This window comes from Mustela nigripes, chromosome 13 (assembly GCF_022355385.1).
Source record: "Mustela nigripes isolate SB6536 chromosome 13, MUSNIG.SB6536, whole genome shotgun sequence".
Lineage (NCBI taxonomy): Eukaryota > Metazoa > Chordata > Mammalia > Carnivora > Mustelidae > Mustela > Mustela nigripes.
Window position 1 is genome coordinate 128058363 of NC_081569.1, and position 18348 is coordinate 128076710.

Consider the following 18348-nt stretch of genomic DNA (forward strand, 5'->3'; position numbering starts at 1 on the left):
AATTGTGTAATTACTGTAACTTGTTTAAAGCCCTCTGGTACTTACTGTTGAAAGAGCAAAAAGCATAATGTGTATTTTCATTCATTCAACAAATGCTTATTGAGTTCCTGTAAGGTGCCACTTTCTCTAATATTGATAGTACTAAAAGGAACCATTGCTGAGTGCTTACTGTTTGTTAGCACTTAATACATACTCTCCTGAGTGCGATGTGCCATAATGAGCAAAATAAGCCTGGTGCTTTCCCTTATGGAACATGATACATGTGTAAGATGGTGGTAATACTACCTTTTCCCCCCCATTTTTTATTTAAATTCAATTAGCCGGCGTATAGTACATCATTAGTTTCAGATGTAGTAATACTACTGTATTTCAGTCATGTCAAAAATAAAATTTGGGGGCGCCTGGGTGGCTCAGTGGGTTAAGCCGCTGCCTTCGGCTCAGGTCATGATCTCAGAGTCCTGGGATCGAGTCCCGCATCGGGCTCTCTGCTCAGCAGAGAGCCTGCTTCCCTCTCTCTCTCTCTGCCTGCCTCTCCATCTACTTGTGATTTCTCTCTGTCAAATAAATAAATAAAATCTTTAAAAAAAAAAAAACTTTATAAAAAAAATAAATAAAATAAAATTTGGCATCAGTAATTGAAGAGCAGGTGATTTTTTTCTCTAATTTCTAAGATTCTGTCAACTTTCAGAGGTTTGCATATCACTTGGCCTGCACATTCTCACCCTGAATGATCAGAGTGAACTGTGTTTTGACTGACTGTTTTCTAAAAGTTATTTAATAGCTGAATCTCAGTTCCTTAAAATGCAGTTAATTTAAAGTAGCACTGTGATAGAATCACAGTATGTAAAAGCAAACTCATGATTTAACTTCCTTCTTCCTAGACAGTCCAGCCAACTGCATGAATGTACATGGTGGTGCTGGTTTGGGTGTGTCTCAGATCAAGGCGATATCTTTTAAAGAGATCCACCCACAGCATTCCTGACAGACAATCTGTCAAACATTTGTTAGAGACTTAGGAGCTCTGAAAATTGCCTTACTTTTTACTAGTATGTTCTATTGAGAGAAAACAGTTCCAGAGATAAGGAGAGTTGGGTACTGGTATTAAATACAGTGTTCTTTTATATACTTTTTTTTTCTTTTAAGATTTTATTTATTTGTCAGAGAGTACAAGCAGGGGGAGCAGCAGGCAGAGGGAGAAGCAGGGTCCCTCCTGAGCAAGGAGCCTGACAGGGGACTTGATCCCAGGACCCTGGGATCACGACCTGAGCTGAAGGTAGATGATTAACTGCCTGAGCCACCCAGGTGTTCCTAGATACAGTTTTTTAAAGAGATAATCAGAATATTATTTTGGGGGGCACATGAGTGACTCAGTGGGTTAAAGCCTCTGCCTTCAGCTCAAGTCATGACCCCCAGGGTCCTGGGATCCAGCCCTGCATTGGGCTCTCTGCTCAGCGGGGAGCCTGCTTCCCTCTCTTTCTCTACCTGCCTCTCTGCCTACTTGTGATCTCTGTCCATCAAATAAATAAATAAAGCCTTAAAAAAAAAGAATATTATTTTTGTTGTGTCTTAAGTATTTTTGATTTGCTTTGTCCAGCTTAATAACTTATTTATATGCTGTATTAATTTTTAAACAATCTCTTCAGTTACTGGCTTGCTTCTAGCTATTCTGTTCTAAATACATTGCAACCTTGTTCCTGCATAAAAGTTTAAGTAGTAAACATTGACACAGACTTCCACCTCTTTGAGGAAGAGATTGATGAAGATGCATATCAGTTTTACATATGGTTTTCCGAAGTTCTTTAGGCCATGCAACTGAAGCAGTGCCATCAGATTCCAAGTATCATGCCTTTCTAAAAGGCCTTTCCCTTGTCTAGAACAACTGTTTCTTTTCCAGCTGTTCTAACTTGCAGCATACAGGTAGCTTTCCCAAAAGAATATTATTGGGATATAATATTCTAAAATATATTTAATCCATGGATCAAGTTGCCTGAGAGGCCAAGAAAGAATCTTTTATTCTTTCATAAAAATAGGGGTTTTTCGTAACTCTAGCACAGTGTGCAGTTGAAAATATGTTCCTGTTGAATAGTGAATGAGCATCCTTACTGCGGTTGGCTGTTTCAAACTTAAGGTTAAAGTTAACGCACAGACGTCTCTGATGAGATTTTTCCATAAAAGATTTCCATTAAGATTGGCCAAAGTGTAAAAAGCTTTGAGCTCTGAGATCAAAAGTGCAATAGCTTGGTATCTGTATTAAAATTCAAGTATCCCAAAGGATGAAACCAGGGATAATCTTAAAGTGGAAATGGATACTTTGGTCAAGCTGAAGGGGGACAGAAACTTTTTTTTTTTTTTTTTAAGATTCTACTTATTTATTTGACAGAGAGAGAGAGAGAAGAGAGATCACAAGTAGAGACAAAGAGACAGGCAGAGAGAGGGGGGGAAGCAGGCTCCCCATTGAGAAGGGAGCCTGACACTCAACTGGATCCCAGGACCCTGAGATTGTGACCTGAGTGGAAGGCAGAGGCTTAACCTACTGAGCCCCCCAAATCCCCCAGTTATTGATCGTTCTTAACTGTTTTTCCCCTTGTGTCGCATTCCACTTTCTACTTCTGTACAGCACTAAATACTCTTATATAAGCATTTTTCTTTTGTGCATACTTTATTTGCATTACCTCAACAAAAGCTGTTAATAAACCGTGGGTTTTTACAGAGGCCTAGTGCTGGCCCTTATTTGGAATACAACAGCTGGTGGCTTTAAGACTTACTGAGCAGGGGGGAAAAAAGACCATATAGCAGGAAAACATAAATATTTTAGTTTGCTTTGGGACTGATTTACTTTGAATACTTCATTTGTAAGCTAAAATGCTATTTTTGAGGATAGGCTTTTTCTTTGTTGATTCGTTTTTTTATCTGCTTTATTAGAACAAAGGAAATTTTACACAATCCAACCAGAGTATTTTAAGATCTAGCTAAAAAATCAAATAATGATAGAAATGAGTGTTAAGCATTGTTCTTAGGCAGTTACTTCTCTGTTTTATTTTTTCTTTGTTGTTTATCTAAAGTATATATAACATATAATATTTTTGTTGAAAAAAATTATGCCCTGCTAGGTCTTACTGGATTTTTTGACTATTAGAGAATTCTGAAGTTATGCAAATCTGTAAGGAATTAGATTTTAGGTGGTAATCTTTTTCTTGGGATCGAAATAAATGTCTTTAACCTCTGTTTTAGATCCATCATGTTACACAAAATGGAGGACTTTACAAAAGACCATTTAATGAAGCTTTTGAAGAAACACCAATGCTGGTTGCTGTGCTTACTTATGTGGGATATGGTGTACTCACTCTCTTTGGATATCTTCGAGATTTCTTGAGGCATTGGAGAATTGAAAAGTGTCATCATGCAACAGAAAGAAAAGAACAACAGGTAATTGTTAAAAGTCTTTGTATGGAAACCTTTTATAGACATCCTAGTATTCTCGCTCATTTTTTTCTTTAGAAATTTTGATACATGTGGGGCACCTGGGTGGCTCAGTGGGTAAAGCCTCTACCATCTGCTCAAGTCATGGTCCTGGGGTCCTGGGATTGAGCCCCATTCTGGGCTCCCTCTCAGCAGGAGCCTGCTTCTCCCTCTTCCTCTGCTGCTCTCCCTGCTTGTGTGTGTGCTTTCTCTCTCTCTGTCAAATAAATAAATAAAATCTTTAAAAAAAAAAAATGGAAATTTGTATACACATTAAAATAAAAATATTCTACATGCAGTTAAATGAAAGTATTTCACAAAGAAAGTGGAAAACCAAGTTAAGGCATGGAGAAATCAAAGCATTTGACATATTTCTTTTTTTATTTTTTAAAGGTTTATTTATTTGAGAGTACACGTGCGTACGTGCTGGTTGGGGAGGGGCAGAGGGAGAGAATCTCAAGCAGACTCCCTGCAGGGCGTTGAGCAGGTTGCTGGGCTGGGCTCAACCCTGGACTCTGAGATCCTGACATGAGTGAAAACCAAGAGTTGGATGCTCAACCGACTGATCCACCTAGGCACTCCACATTTAACAGATCTAATTTAATGATCACAAGAATTGATTCCTGTTTGCTGAGTGAGAAAGCTAAAATTCACAAGTTAAAAATTTAACATTTCCTGAGTTGCTTAGTGTCAGAGCTGGTACATAGACATGGGTCTGTAAAATGCCAAAAGCCATGTTCTTTATGTTGATGGTATTGTGCTGTATCCCAAGTTGTATCTCCAATCTTCTAAGAAGACAAAGAAGTTCTGGAGGACTCATGATGTGTTTTCTCATAGACACATTATACGTAGGTGTTTGGCTCACAGATAGCTCTTTTCCCCAAACAAGCCTAAAAACAGAATGTGGCTGAGCTACTCTGTTCACGGTTAAAAAAACAAAAAAGGCAATCTTGTTTTAGTAATTGTAAATAGAGATGATATTGATTGTCTCTGAGGGGAAGATCTCACTTCGCTTTCCTCCATATACTCCTTCGTACCTCTAGAGTTCTGCACAGGCTACAGGTATTGCCTATTCTCAAAGATAAATAAAATTAGAGTGAAATGCCGGTTTTTCTAAAAACAAACTGTTTGTTCTTGGCATGTGAAGTATGGAGAGGTTGTCCTCTAGCCCAAAGAATATACTAGATTAGAGAAGGGCTTCTGAAGTTAGATTTTTTTGGTCATCATACTTCTCAATTTTTGTGGGTATTAGAAGAGAGAGGTAGATATGGTGGCAGCAAGGTCACCATTGAGATAGGAGCCATTAGATACTGGGAAGGGGTGGTGGTCCTGTGGGGGAAGGGCAAGGGAGCATCTAGAAACATGGGGAAAGAAAGGATCAAAACCTGTCAGTATGGGGATTGAAGATTCTGGCTGGTCCTGGGAGAGCCCAGGAGCCAGGCTTTCTTTCCTCTCATTTCAGCCATTCTGCACCATTCCTAGCTTCAGCACCACGAGCTGGTCCTCCTCCTCATTGCCCTGAAATGCCTACAGATTCATTTCATGAAAAAGGTATTTCTTGAATACCTAATGCGAGCAAAGCCCTGTATTCAGAGTTTGGTCCAGTAGGCCAAACTAGTTTTGATCATTGAAAACCAGAACACATTCTTAAATTTTTTGATTCTTCTTTTTTTCTGCCTCTGTACATCCCAGATAGACTTTAGGGCTAGAGTGCTTGGCCAGTATGTTGATTTTGTACGTGGCTCAGGTGGGGCCTGCTGGCTATGGGTTAGAGCTTCTTATGTACTTACGGGCTTGTCCGGTATTTCAGTCACTTATTTACAGCCTGGTACCTTCCTATCAGACTGAGTTGTTGGTGGTTGTGACGAATGGGAGCTGAAGTTTTATTCCCATATTCAAAAAAACCCTTTACAGGGGCCTCTCCTACTGTGGGCACCCTGTAGAGATCTGCTAAGTAACATGGGAAGGTGGAGGTCAGGGGTGCTGACTGATGGGGAGAGTGGTCCTGGCTGAGGGAATGGAGTAGGCACAGGCATGAAGGATGTTTGGGAGAACTTGGAATGTGGATGTATGAGGGATTGGGTTGTGAATGTCAAGTGAACTTTGGTAGGCAGTGAGGAATCTGGGTGGTTTTTGAACAGGGGTATGACAGGAGAGTTTGCACAGCTGGTATTTTGTCAAAGTGTGATGAAGAATGAATGAAACAATGGAGTTGCATCCAGATTACTTTGTGAAAGAGTACATGATGTTTGGAACTTGTCTCATGTGCCAGAGGGTGAATTGGCTCCTGAGTATTATGGTGGCCTGTGTATGCTTGACCTTGGTATTAAAGTATTAGAACACATAGATTTCATTCTTTGGTAGTTTCTGATTTTGTTGAGAAAACAAACTCTTCCAATCCAGCAGGTCTTTGTAAAGCCCTATACAGATAAGTAGTGTTTGAATTGTATGTAGATATAGAACAAAAAAATAACTGAGTAGCATTGAGTTAATCAGGAAATAATTCTTGGAGGAAGAAGTAATAGGAGGAACTATGTGGGGCAGTGGGGGGGGGGGACATTTGCAATTTGAAGGACTATGCTAATTTATTCAAATTCATTTCAATGGGATTTTCACAGTAGATAACATTAACAGTTAAACCAGCTGAATTCGCCATTTTCTTACAAAAATTCAGCTTTTGGACGTAAGGAAGATCATTCAGCCTTATGGTACAGCATGTTTGTTTTCTGATTCTGGATTAGATGTAGTGAGAGGGATATGCAAATTTCAAAGTGTTACACTAGAAGAGATTAGGGAAAGTGCTTGGTTGGATCATAAAATGCAAATATAATGTTGCCACTTCCTCATTTCACTGAGTGAATGGTATTTATAACTACATCCTTACTTTCTTCCTCATTCCGTTGTAAAAGAGAGTCTATTTTAACTAACTATGCTGGTTCTTCATATGTTGCTTTGGGTATAACTGAGTCCCATGGTCCCACTCTAAAGATAAGTTAGGGGCTCCTGGGTCATTCAGTTGGTTAAGCAGCTGCCTTATCTTGGTCCTGGGGTCCTGAGATGGAGCCTCAGCCCTGTATCAGGCTCCTTGCTCCACCCGGAGTCTGCTTCTCTCTCTCTCTCTTCCCCTCCCTCTGCCCCTCCCCCAACTCATGCTTTTTCTTACTTTCTCTCTCTCGAATAAAAAATAAATAAAATCTCAAAAAAATATATACATAAGTTAACAAAAGAAAAAATTTAAATTTAAAAAATGAAGATGAGTTAACCTGCATTTGTTCTATATAAATTACAAAAAATTCTTTGAATTCTTTACTACTTGATCTCTGTTATTAGTGTTGTTTTGGATTAGAATGTTGTTTTTCCCAGTCTCTGGTCTGTTTCTTTTTTATGTGAGGTGAAACTAGCACTCCAAATCTAATCTGTGTGATTCGATAAAGCAAAAGGTTGAATTTTAAATGTTTTAGTATCTAGGTAGGAAATACCTAGTCTAAGAAGCAAATTGTGGCAGGTAATTACCACATGCTTACTAAACCTAACATTTTGCCTCTACAGTTTGTTCATGACCACATATTCAGAAACCGGAGGGACAGGACATTGGGAAGGGACATTATATATTTACCCCCTGATATGTTTAATTTTTAAGATACAAAAGAGGGAAATTGATTGAAATATATTAACAGGAATTCCTGGAAGGATTTTATCCTTGACCTCCTTTTTAGAAAGCAGTCTACTGACAATATTCTGGCAGTTTGGAAAAACTATTAATGTAGTACAGTTACTTGACATATTAAGCTGGTGGATTATCATTTGGCTTGTCTTTTTTATTTCTGGGGATTTACAAAGAGCTCTTCTTGCCATTGTTCTATCTGTGTGGATGGAATCCTCTCTTTTTTTTTAAGAGCTCCATTGAGATATAATTTATATACCATAAAGGTCGCCTGTTTAAAATGTATATAATTTAGTTGTTTTTAGCATTACAGTTGATCTTGAGAAATGTGGAGGTTAGGGGTGCTGACCCTTCCCCCATGCTGTTGGAAATTTGTAACTTTTGACTCCTCTGAAACTTAACTACTAATAGCCTGCTGTTGACCCAAAGCCTTGCTGATAACATAAACAGTTAACACATATTTTGTAAGTTGTATTTATTATATACTGTATTGTACAATACAGTAAGCTAGAGAAAAGAAAACGTTATTAAGAAAATTATAAGGAGAGGGGCGCCTGGGTGGCTCAGTGGGTTAAAGCCTCTGCCTTCGGCTCAGGTCATGATCGCAGGGTCCTGGGATCGAGCCCCACATCGGGCTCTCTGTTCAGCAGGGAGCCTGCTTCCTCCTCTCTCTCTGCCTGACTCTCTGCCTACTTGTGATCTCTGTCTGTCCAATAAATAAATAAAATCTTTAAAAAATAAAAAAGAAAATTATAAGGAGAAAATACATTTTGAGTACTGTACTAACTGTATTTATTGGAAAAAACCTGTGTGGGGGCACCTGGGTGGCTCAGTAGGTTAAGCCTCTGCCTTTGGCTCAGGTCATGATCTCAGGGTCCTGGAATCAAGCCCTACGTCAGGCTCTCTGCTCAGCAGGGAGCCTGCTTCCTCCTCTCTCTCTGCCTGCCTCTATGCCTACTTGTGATCTCTCTCTCTGTGTCAAATAAATAAGTAAATAAATTTTAAAAACAAACAAACCAAAAAAACGGTGTGTAGGGGTCCTGCACCGCTCAAACCCATGTTCAAGGGTCAACTGTATTTTCACAGGTGTGTAGCCTGCACCGTAATCTAATTTTATGACATTTTTATCATCTGAAAAGGAAATCCTATACCCATCAGCAGTAACTCATTACTCCCCCTCATTACACTAGGCGACTATGTCTAAATGTTTCCTGAAAATGGGATCGTACAGTGTGTGATCTTGTGTGTCTGCCCCTTTCATTCAGAGGAGTCTTTTTGAGGTTCGTCCACACTATTGTAGATTTCAGTAGTTCATTCCTTTTTAGTGCTGGGTCGTATTCCATCATATACGACAGTCTTCTATTTTTACTTACTCTATGGACTTCTCACTGGCACAAAATTGTATGCCAAGTAAACCTTTTTAAGGAGTTTTGTCACCGAGAACCACTTCATTCTTTTGCACTGGTGACATGTATAGATTTGCAGATGTGTCCCTGTTACTCATTGGGCTTTTCTGTTCAGAGCAACAGTGCAGCTTTTTTTTTTTAGCAAGGTGCCCCCCTCCTGTGCTTTTTTGGGGTCTTTTGAATCTTTAGCCTTCTATCTTTTGAGCTACTCTTTGCATTTAAAAATTTGGAACTGTTTTTTACTACTCACTGAGAATGCAAAAATTTAAAAAGATCTGGTGCCCTAATATCCTAAGTCGTTCCAAGTTTAATTGAGTTCCGTTAGGGTGCTAAACAGGTAAACTGATTTAAAGTGTTTTATCAGAAGGAAGAAATAAACTTTAAAAAAATAGGATTCCTAGATTCTTAAGACTACCCACAAGCCCTCCACAATTCTTTGGTCCCAGTTGAAGAAACCCTGTTGAAGTTTTGTTACATTTTAAGCTATATTTTGGTTTTATATATTTTTCTCATGAAAGCATTTTGAAAATACCATGACAGCTTTGGTAGTAAATATCTGCCCTACTTAAATCTGGTCATCCCATGGAGCTCGTCAGAGACAACACGTGGTGACCGGCCAGTGCTCGGCTGCTGTTTACTACACGTTCCATTTTGGCCATTGGGAGTCTAGTGGATCAGCGTCGCATCTGTTTGTCCTCTTCCAGATCGTTCCCAGTAGCATAGACATGTTATTTTTCCCATCTTAAAACCAAACTTTCTGGGGCGCCTGGGTGGCTCAGTGGGTTAAGCTTCTGCCTTCAGCTCGGGTCATGGTCTCAAGGTCCTGGGATCGAGCCCCGCATTGGGTTCTCTGCTCAGCGGGGAGCCTGCTTCCCCCTCTCTCTCTGCCTCCCTCTCTGCCTACTTAATGATCTCTCTCTCTGTCAAATAAATAAATAAAGTCTTTAAAAAAATAAAACAAAAAAACAAAAACAAAAAAACCCACAAACTTTCTCTTGATCCTTTCTCCTCCATCTACTGTTTCGTTCCTTCTAACGCACGTACACTTATTTATTTGCTTACTTACTTGCTTAAGTGAGCTGTACGCCCAGTGAGGCTTGAACTCACGACCCCAAGATCAAGGGTCCCATGTCCTGACGACTGAGCCAGCCAGACACCCGTCTTTCTTCCTTTTAGAGTAAAATTCTTTGACGTAGGTGTTTCCAGGATCTTGCTTCCGGTTCTTTACTGAACTCAACTCCAGTCAGGATTTTACACCTACCACTTCAGCTAAATTGATTCTTAGGATCACCCATGACACCCGTGTTGCAAAATCTCACGTTCCTTACTCAGTCTGTACCTTGTTTGGTCTGCCAGTCGCATTTGACAGAATTGATCACTCTCCTTCCAGAAGCATTTTGCTTACTTGGTTGGTTTTCAAGCATTATACTTGCCTGGTTTTTCTCCTGCCACTCTCATTCTCTCTTGCTAGATCCTTCTCATCAGCCCAAGTTCTGAATGTTGAAATGGGTATGGCAGTGGCCTCATCATTGGTCTTCATCTCATCTGCATACACTCCTTGGTGATTTCATCCATCATCATGGCTTTGGGTACCTCTGTATGCTCATAACTTCCATGTTTGTATCTCTGGCACTGACTTCCTCATTGAACTCTACACCTGGGTATCTAGCTGCCCATCTGACATCCCCACACAGCCATCTCAGACTTTACATATCTAAAACTGAGCTGACATCCCTCCGACCAGCTGGCTCTATTCCTCATCTCTATGGATGACGGTTCTCTTCTGCCGTTGCTGAGGCTGAAAACCGCAGTGAGAGCCTTGACTCTACTTTCTGCCACACAGCATATGTAGCCCATTAGGAAATCCTAACTACTCAACCTGGACATCAGCTCCTGCTTAGCCTTTCACTCATCTGCTCCAGCCTCACTGGCCTTTTGGAGTTCCCTGGTATGTCGGGTACACTCCTGCCCCACTGCTGTTGCACCAGCTGTCTGCCTGCCAGGCAAGCTCTTCCTCCAGATGGTCAAACGGCAAGTTCCTTCACTTCCTTTTCCTTTATTCTACTCTGGCCACCCTCACCAAGTTTTAGCATGGTTCCAGCATTTTATAGCCCCCTTCCTATGTGATTTTTATTTCTATTAGCATTTTTCACTGTTTAAGATCCTTTATATTTTATACATTTGTCTTGCTTAGTATCTTTCTCTTCCACCAAAATGTAAATTCCACAAGGGCAGAGATTATTTTTGTCTTTTTGTTTACTATTGTACACCCACTGCCTAGAAGAGTGCTTTGTACTTCTTAAACATTCAGTAAATGTTTAAGATAATAATATTGGGAGTGGTGATAATAACAGTGAAAAGTGTTGAGTCTTTTGAAGTATTCATAGTCAGGGTTGTGTGTGTATGTGTAATCATGCACATACGAACACACAGATGACTCAGTTTCAGATCTAAGAAAACAGCAGTCTTTACTTTTGAAATGTCATTCCCTGTCTCCACTTTCAGTGGTTGAGAGTTTTGAAGCATCCTTATCTTTGCCAGATACATAAGCATCTTAGCACCCTCAGACGAAGTAGAATTTCTTGTGATCAGATGTTAGGCCAAGCAAATTGGGATGCACATCATTGAGTCAGGCAGCTCAACAAGCTGTGACATACAAACCTTTCAGACAAAATTGTGTGCCATGGAAATGTATGGGCATAGACTTTGGAGTGAAAAGACCTGAATCAGTTCCTAGCTCTGCCTCTGGCTGGTTCCCTAATTGGGAAAGTCATTTTATCTTTCTGAAATTGGAGTAATATCTTTTTTAAGAGGGTGCAGGGGTATTAAAGAACAAATGTATGTAATAGAAGACGTACCGTAAGTATCCTAAGTACTCAGATGGGAACTCTGGCTGCTGTTGTGATTAGCATCGTCTTTGTTATCATCATATTTGGACATCTGTGTTGGGCCAGAATTGCTCTTAACAACCATGGGCAATTGTTATGATGAAGTCAGCTTCTGGAAGTGCTAGTACTCAGCCTTTTCCATTGTGCTCTTTCGGCCTGCACAGGGGCTAGAATAGGTGGTACCTATTTATTTAAAAGAGTATAGGATGTTTTCTAAAAGACTCAACTTCAACCAATAGAAGATATTTATTGGCTAATTACTAAGATGACTCCAGACTACTTTTGGTAAGGTCTTCAATGATCCCGAATGAACAAATCCATGAATTTGAAGTTTTCTCTGAGGCTACTGGTAGAAGTCACTTACCAGGGTCCTTCACATCCAGCAATCCAGAGTGTAGCCTTGACGAGACACTGTTCTCTGTTTATCATGGATACCTGCTAGTATATGGGTTCACTGAAAGGTCTTGAGGAAGCATGTGCATGAGTGCATCAAGTTCAAACAGGGCATGGAGGCTCTTTGCACTTGACTCTTATCATTGCCTCTCACTTACCAGTTCAGTACTCTTGTCTGGGCAAGTGTCCCTTTAGAGTGCTTGTTACACTGTATTTCACCTTCCTTTGTGTGCCACTCCACTCTGCTCCACTAAGAGATCTTGGGAGTGTGGAGGTTGTTTGTGTCTTACTCATTTTTATCCCTAATGCCTACTACCTTAGTGCCTGGAAAGGACAGCTCAATAAATGTTTGTTCAGTGACCAAGCAAACAAGTATTAGGTTGGCCCTGACTAAAGTCATTTCCCAGTGACTAAACTGAGGAGGAAGAAGGGGGTGGTGGGGATGGAGAGTGGGATGGGGGACAGGATGGGAGGGTGAGGGCAGGTGTAGTGGGGGTGTCATAGTTTGCAGAGAGAACTGTCTGTCCTCTAGTCCTTGAATATTTAACCTGTATGAGATATTTTTGGAAATAGGCACTCACCCTTGTTGCCTAGAACTAGAACCCTGAATAGTGTTCCATTCCCATTCTTCATTACTAAGTTGTAGGGAGTTTGGGTAGCTGTCTTTCAGCTCTCTCCAGTAAACTCTCCAGCTGTAGTCAGACTGCTACCCTGGGCATGGGTGTTCTCTTCTGCCATTCTGTCCCAGCTGCCTTTGGTCTCTAACATCCCTCACTGTGGCAACTTCCCCATCAAGTCTGTTCCCAAATCAAGGACTTAGTTGTTCTCTTATTGTAAGGATGAACAATGAGCAGTGAGCTCCCTGATGTTGGCAGTCTCTGTTACGGAGATCTGAACGCCTTTCTCTCGCCCCTCCCAGCCACACAGCGCTAGGTCACTGGTTACCCAGAGCTGCCTGCAGCCTTCTTTCTATACTGGGGTTTGGTAAGCCTTCTGGTAGATGGGATCAGACTTTTTAACTGTTTTCTGATGTTTATATAGTAAAAACAAAAATAGTGCTCTTTGTTGCTAATAAAAATTTGTGATGGAGAATTTCTCTCAGGTGTTTGAGTTAATACTTTTGCCATTAATGTACAGTGTTTAGTACTGTTTACCCTATTTGGTGTGAATTGAAAAGGATTGAAAACAACTTTTTGGTTTCGTTTTGTTTTTTCCTTTGGGAAATAAATGCGTGTGAATAGTAGCCAAGGAAAAGTCCTAAATTAGAATTTGGATGTCTTTGTTCCAGTTTTCAGTCACTCAGTATTCTTGTTGGAAGAGGAGACTATCAAAAGGGATATACCAGTTAAGTAGTAAGTTTCCAATTGTGATAGGTTATTTATGGATATTTTCTCTTAAGGAAATGTAAATGTTGAGATGGTATCAGGTACTTGTACATTCCTAAGAGTACTTTCTGACTCTGCTTAGCTTAATTTAAGATTTTATCTACTGATTACTTTAGAGCCCAATGTCATAGAAAGTTGTTGATTATAAAATTTTATGAAGAGTCTTCTTTAGCAATTGATGTTACAAAATAAGGCTTAAACTTGAATGTTTCTGATTAGCTTATTTAATGTAAGTCCAGAACTCAAGGCTGGAAGTCCAGCAGTTTGCTAACTATAGTAAAACTATAGTATAGTTTTCTTTTTGTTTGGTTTACTCCTTATCTTCAGTAGTTGAGTTGATCTAATGTGGTCTGATCATGTTCTGAGCAGTGGTCATACCACATGGGACATGACATTATGCATTCATTTTAGCTCCACCCAGATTATTTTTTATAGACTTAATTTTTAGTGTAACTTATTTCCTAGTAGAAGGGAGAGCTTTAAGTACCTGGTCATGGGAATTCATCGTAAGAATCTTTTTTTTTTTTTAAATCCCATCAAGGGAAAGAAAGCTGAGATAGATATCTTTCTATATAAACTATCTTTAAGTGTTTCTTGTTTATCATTTTTCTTTGGAAGTTTTTCACTTTGATCCTCAAAAATCTGCAGAGGCTGGAATTTTAATTCCAGAAGTGCTTTTCTTGTTTGAACCTAAAATTATAGTGTTTTTTTTTTTTTTTAAGATTTTATTTATTTAGGGCGCCTGGGTGGCTCAGTGGGTTAAGCCGCTGCCTTCGGCTCAGGTCATGATCTCAGGGTCCTGGGATCGAGTCCCGCATCGGGCTCCCTGCTGAGCAGAGAGCCCGCTTCCCTCTCTCTCTGCCTGCCTCTCCATCTACTTGTGATTTCTCTCTGTCAAATAAATAAATAAAATATTAAAAAAAAAAGATTTTATTTATTTATCAGAGAGAGAGGGAGAGAGCGAGCACAGGCAGGCAGAATGGCAGACAGAGGCAGAGGGAGAAGCAGGCTCCCTGCTGAGGAAGGAGCCCGATGTGGGACTCGATCCCAGGACGCTGGGATCATGACCTGAGCCGAAGGCAGCTGCTTAACCAACTGAGCCACCCAGGCGTCCCAAAATTATAGTGGTTTTTTTTAATGGCATTTCCCAATATATGACTTGGGAGGCAGAAGAGAAGTCTTTTTGAGGTTATTAGCAAGGAAAACCATTTAGATGACAGAATTGTACAACTAAGTTTTATTTTTATGACGCCTACTAATTGAGTTAATTTCTTTGGCTTTATATTCATGCAGTCAGATAGTTATTTACAACCATGTCATACAGGTTAACCACCAGAGCTGAGTGACATTCACCTGATTAAGAGTTGTTTTACTTTTTTTTTTTTTTTAAAGTAATCTCTGTGCTCATTGTGGGGCTTGAACTCATGATCCTGAGATCAAGAGTTGCATGTTCTTACTGATGGAGCCCGTCAGATGCTCCCAGAGTTGTTTTAAAGTTGTTTAAACGTAAAGAATTGATGCCTTTGCAAATGTTTTCCTTATCACTTAATTCAATGTAATTGACCTCTCATTCTCAAGCACTCTTGCAACATGGGAGGGGAGGTTGTAAAAATTTTCTAAGGTGATTCAGTTAAATTCATGGTATTTCACCATCTGTTGGCAGGACTTTGTGTCATTGTATCAGGATTTCGAAAACTTCTATACAAGGAACCTCTACATGAGGATTAGAGACAACTGGAACCGGCCGATCTGCAGTGTGCCCGGAGCCAGGGTGGACATCATGGAGAGGCAGTCTCATGATTACAACTGGTCCTTCAAGTGAGTCTCAGTTGGGAAATTATTTCTTGACAGCAAGAAAAAAAAAAAATTCTTCACTTCAGAATGCATCCTGTTGCAAATTGAGTAATCTGTTAAAGCGAGTAGAAGCTGAGAGTACAGTACAACACACTTCGTTTCCTTGCATATTGTTCGTTGTTACCAGATTTTTTTTGTTATCTGGATTTTTAAAATGCATTTTTCTATTTCATTTGATACTGTGTTGGGTTATAATTGAAAACAAAATTTGACTTACTAGAAAGAAAAACAACAATAACAATAATAAACAGTGGTGTCCTATTACACCACTTACCAGAATTAAGTGTCTGAATTTACTTCTGGGTATTCTGAGTTCTCAAATGATTGAAGGACATATGAAATGGTTTTACTTAAATAGATTGAATAGTTTGGAAAACTTTTCATATTCGTAAAATTTTATAATTTAGATTGCACAAGTATTACATGGTTGCATTGTTTTTTTGTTTTTTAAAGACAAATAATACAGATAAATGAAATGTTCCCCCATGACAACTAACCATTTCCGTTCTGCAAACCCACTTCTCCACAAGTCTTCATTCCCCAGAGGTGACCACTGTTACCCGTTTGTTGTGTAGGAGTCCTCCAGATGTTTTTTGTGGGGCATGTATGTAGTGAATCTGTGGAGTGACATATAGGTAGTTTTTGATTTATAAAAATGGGATCATATTACAGAAATCATTTTATGTCTTGCTTTTTTACTTGCTAAAATGCAGGTAATCTGTATTCACAGCAAGTTCATTATTAGTAGTGGCTACTGATTATCCCAGAGTATAGCCGTATATAGTATATAGATGTTGGGCTGCATCAGTCTTTGTTAAAAACCTCAAAACCTCAGAGATCAAACAGAACAGTTTATTTCTTGTTCATACTCTGTGTCTGCCTTAGGTTGGTGGAGCCTCTGAACCATGTTGTTCTCACTTGTGGGCCCAGGCTGTTGGAGCTTCCACATGTGGGATGTCACTGGTCTGTGTGCCTGGGAAAGGGACATGACAGATAAATTGTGTAGTGACTTTTTTTTTTAAGGATTTTACTTTATTTATTTAAGAGAGAGGGTGCAAGGTTCGGTGGGGGCGGGGGGGGGGTTAGTTGAGGCACAGAGAGAGAAGGAGAGAATCTCAAACGGAATCCCTGCTGAGTACAGAGCCCAATTCAGGGCTCGGTCCCACCACCCTGAGGTCATGACCTGAGCCAAAACTCAGGAGTCGAATGCTAAACTGACTGAGCCACCCAGGTGCCCCATTGTGTAGTGACTCTTAAAGGATCTTTATGCATGTATTTTTTCATATGTTTGTGGAAATTGCTGAGTTAAGGTGTGTGTATGTCTTTTAAATGATAAGTACTGCCAAAGTGCCTTCTAAAAAAAGAAAAAAGTACTGGCTGATACTCTTATCTACAGTATATGAGACTATCCTGGCTAACATGGATATGGTCATTCTTTAAATCTTTATCATTATTGATAAGCAAAAATTAGTATTTTAGTTTTCATTTTCTTAATTGGTAGTAAGTTTGAGCTACTTGTCACTGAGGCTGTAATAATCTCATTTCCTATATATTGTGCTTCCTTTTGTATTACCAGTATGTTTATTATCACATGTAAGTGTTTGATTTGCTCATGAGTTTCATGAACTTTTATGCTATTGAAATACAGGTACACAGGGAATATAATTAAAGGCGTTATAAACATGGGTTCCTACAACTATCTTGGCTTTGCACGGAATACAGGATCATGTCAAGAAGCAGCTGCCAAAGTCCTAGAGGAGTATGGAGTCGGAGTGTGTAGCACTCGGCAGGAAATCGGTAAGCGCAGGCTCTGTTTGACCAGCTGATGTTCTCCACTGTGCTACTCAGGAGGGAATAATGCTGGTACGGAGCTAGAATAGTAAGCATCCAAATACGTACTTTGCCGTATAGTTTTTGAAGTAATGGATGATTTTAAAGCTTTCAACACATTTTGAGACATATTTACCTTTTCCATTGTATAATAAAGTGGGTCTAGAAAGATTCCATAAACATTTGATTCATTTATAACTTTAATGTTGACTTTTACAAATTATAGTGGTTAAGGGTGCCACTTACTAGTACTGACTTCATGGATATATGAAGGTTAATGTGTTTCCATACCAGTAATTGGAGACTGATAATAATTCCTATCTTATAGGACTGTTTGAAGAATTAAATCAGCTAATTCAGGTAAAGTGCTTGTGACATGGTAAACACTCAGTAAATGTTAACTGTTTTTATTACTAGTGTAAATCTATAAAATGTAAAGGTGAACAGATTTATGTAAAGATAGTTAATTTTTTTTTAAGATTTTATTCATTTATTTGAGATAGTGCGAATGCAGAGAGAGAAGCAGGCTGAGCAAGGAGCCAGATGCGGGGCTCGAACCTAGGACCCCAGGATCATGACCTGAGCCAAAGGCAGGCGTTTAACCAACTGAGCTACCCAGGAGCCCCTAAAGAGAATTAATTTTTGTTCATAGGAAGATTTCAGATTCTTCGATTTTGTTTGAGAGAACTAAAAACTACAGAAATTATAAGGCAACTTCCAGGATATTTGTTACCAGGAATCACCCCAGAATTATTTAAAACAATAATTCCTCATTATTTCTTGTGGGTCCAAAGACTGGCAAATGTAGCTGGGTCATTTCCACTCAGGGTCCTTAATGATGTGGCCAAGGAGCATGGTGCCATGATGACATATAGTAGTCAAACCTTACATCTTTATGGCACTTTATACTTTATAAATTGCTTGAACCTATTCTCTCTCTTGATCCTCACAACAGTATCATGGGGTAGACAGAGCAAATATTATTACTGGTATTTAGCAGAAACTGAAGCCCAGAGAGGTTAAATGACTTGATTAAAGCTTTGAGAACATGCAGCATCCTAGTTCAGCAGTCTTTTTTCTCATCCTCTTTTCTGAATTTAGCCAGTATCATTGATCAGTCTTGTTTGGTCCTTAAGGATTTGAGTATTGATATAAAATCACAGTACAAAGTGAGGGGGGTTGCTTTTTAATTTGTCTTTTGCTACATAACAAATCGTTCTAAAACTTAGTGACTTAAAACAGAAAACATTTATTTGCTTGTGATGCCGCAATTTGGGGAGGGCTTGGCATTTATCTTGACTCCATGTGGTATGGGCGGGGCATTCTGGACAAAGTCAGAGGATCCAGGACAGCTTCACTTACATGTTTGGCACCTCAGCCATGTAGTGGGATGAGGTGAGGCCTCACTGAGCCCTGCATTCCACTTCCATATAGTCTCTTGTCCTCCAGAGCCTCTCTCTCTCCTTGTG

The 18348-nt window shown here is 39.6% G+C and overlaps 1 protein-coding gene across 1 annotated transcript in view; it reads left to right on the forward strand.

Moving 5' to 3' along the window:
* Nucleotides 1–18348, forward strand: part of SPTLC2 (serine palmitoyltransferase long chain base subunit 2) — a 110010-nt gene that overhangs the window by 23269 nt on the left and 68393 nt on the right. The window contains exons 2-4 of the mRNA XM_059373640.1: nucleotides 3232–3426; nucleotides 14859–15013; nucleotides 16698–16846. Coding sequence (XP_059229623.1) covers nucleotides 3232–3426; nucleotides 14859–15013; nucleotides 16698–16846 — 499 coding nt within the window. The remainder of the gene's footprint in view (nucleotides 1–3231; nucleotides 3427–14858; nucleotides 15014–16697; nucleotides 16847–18348) is intronic.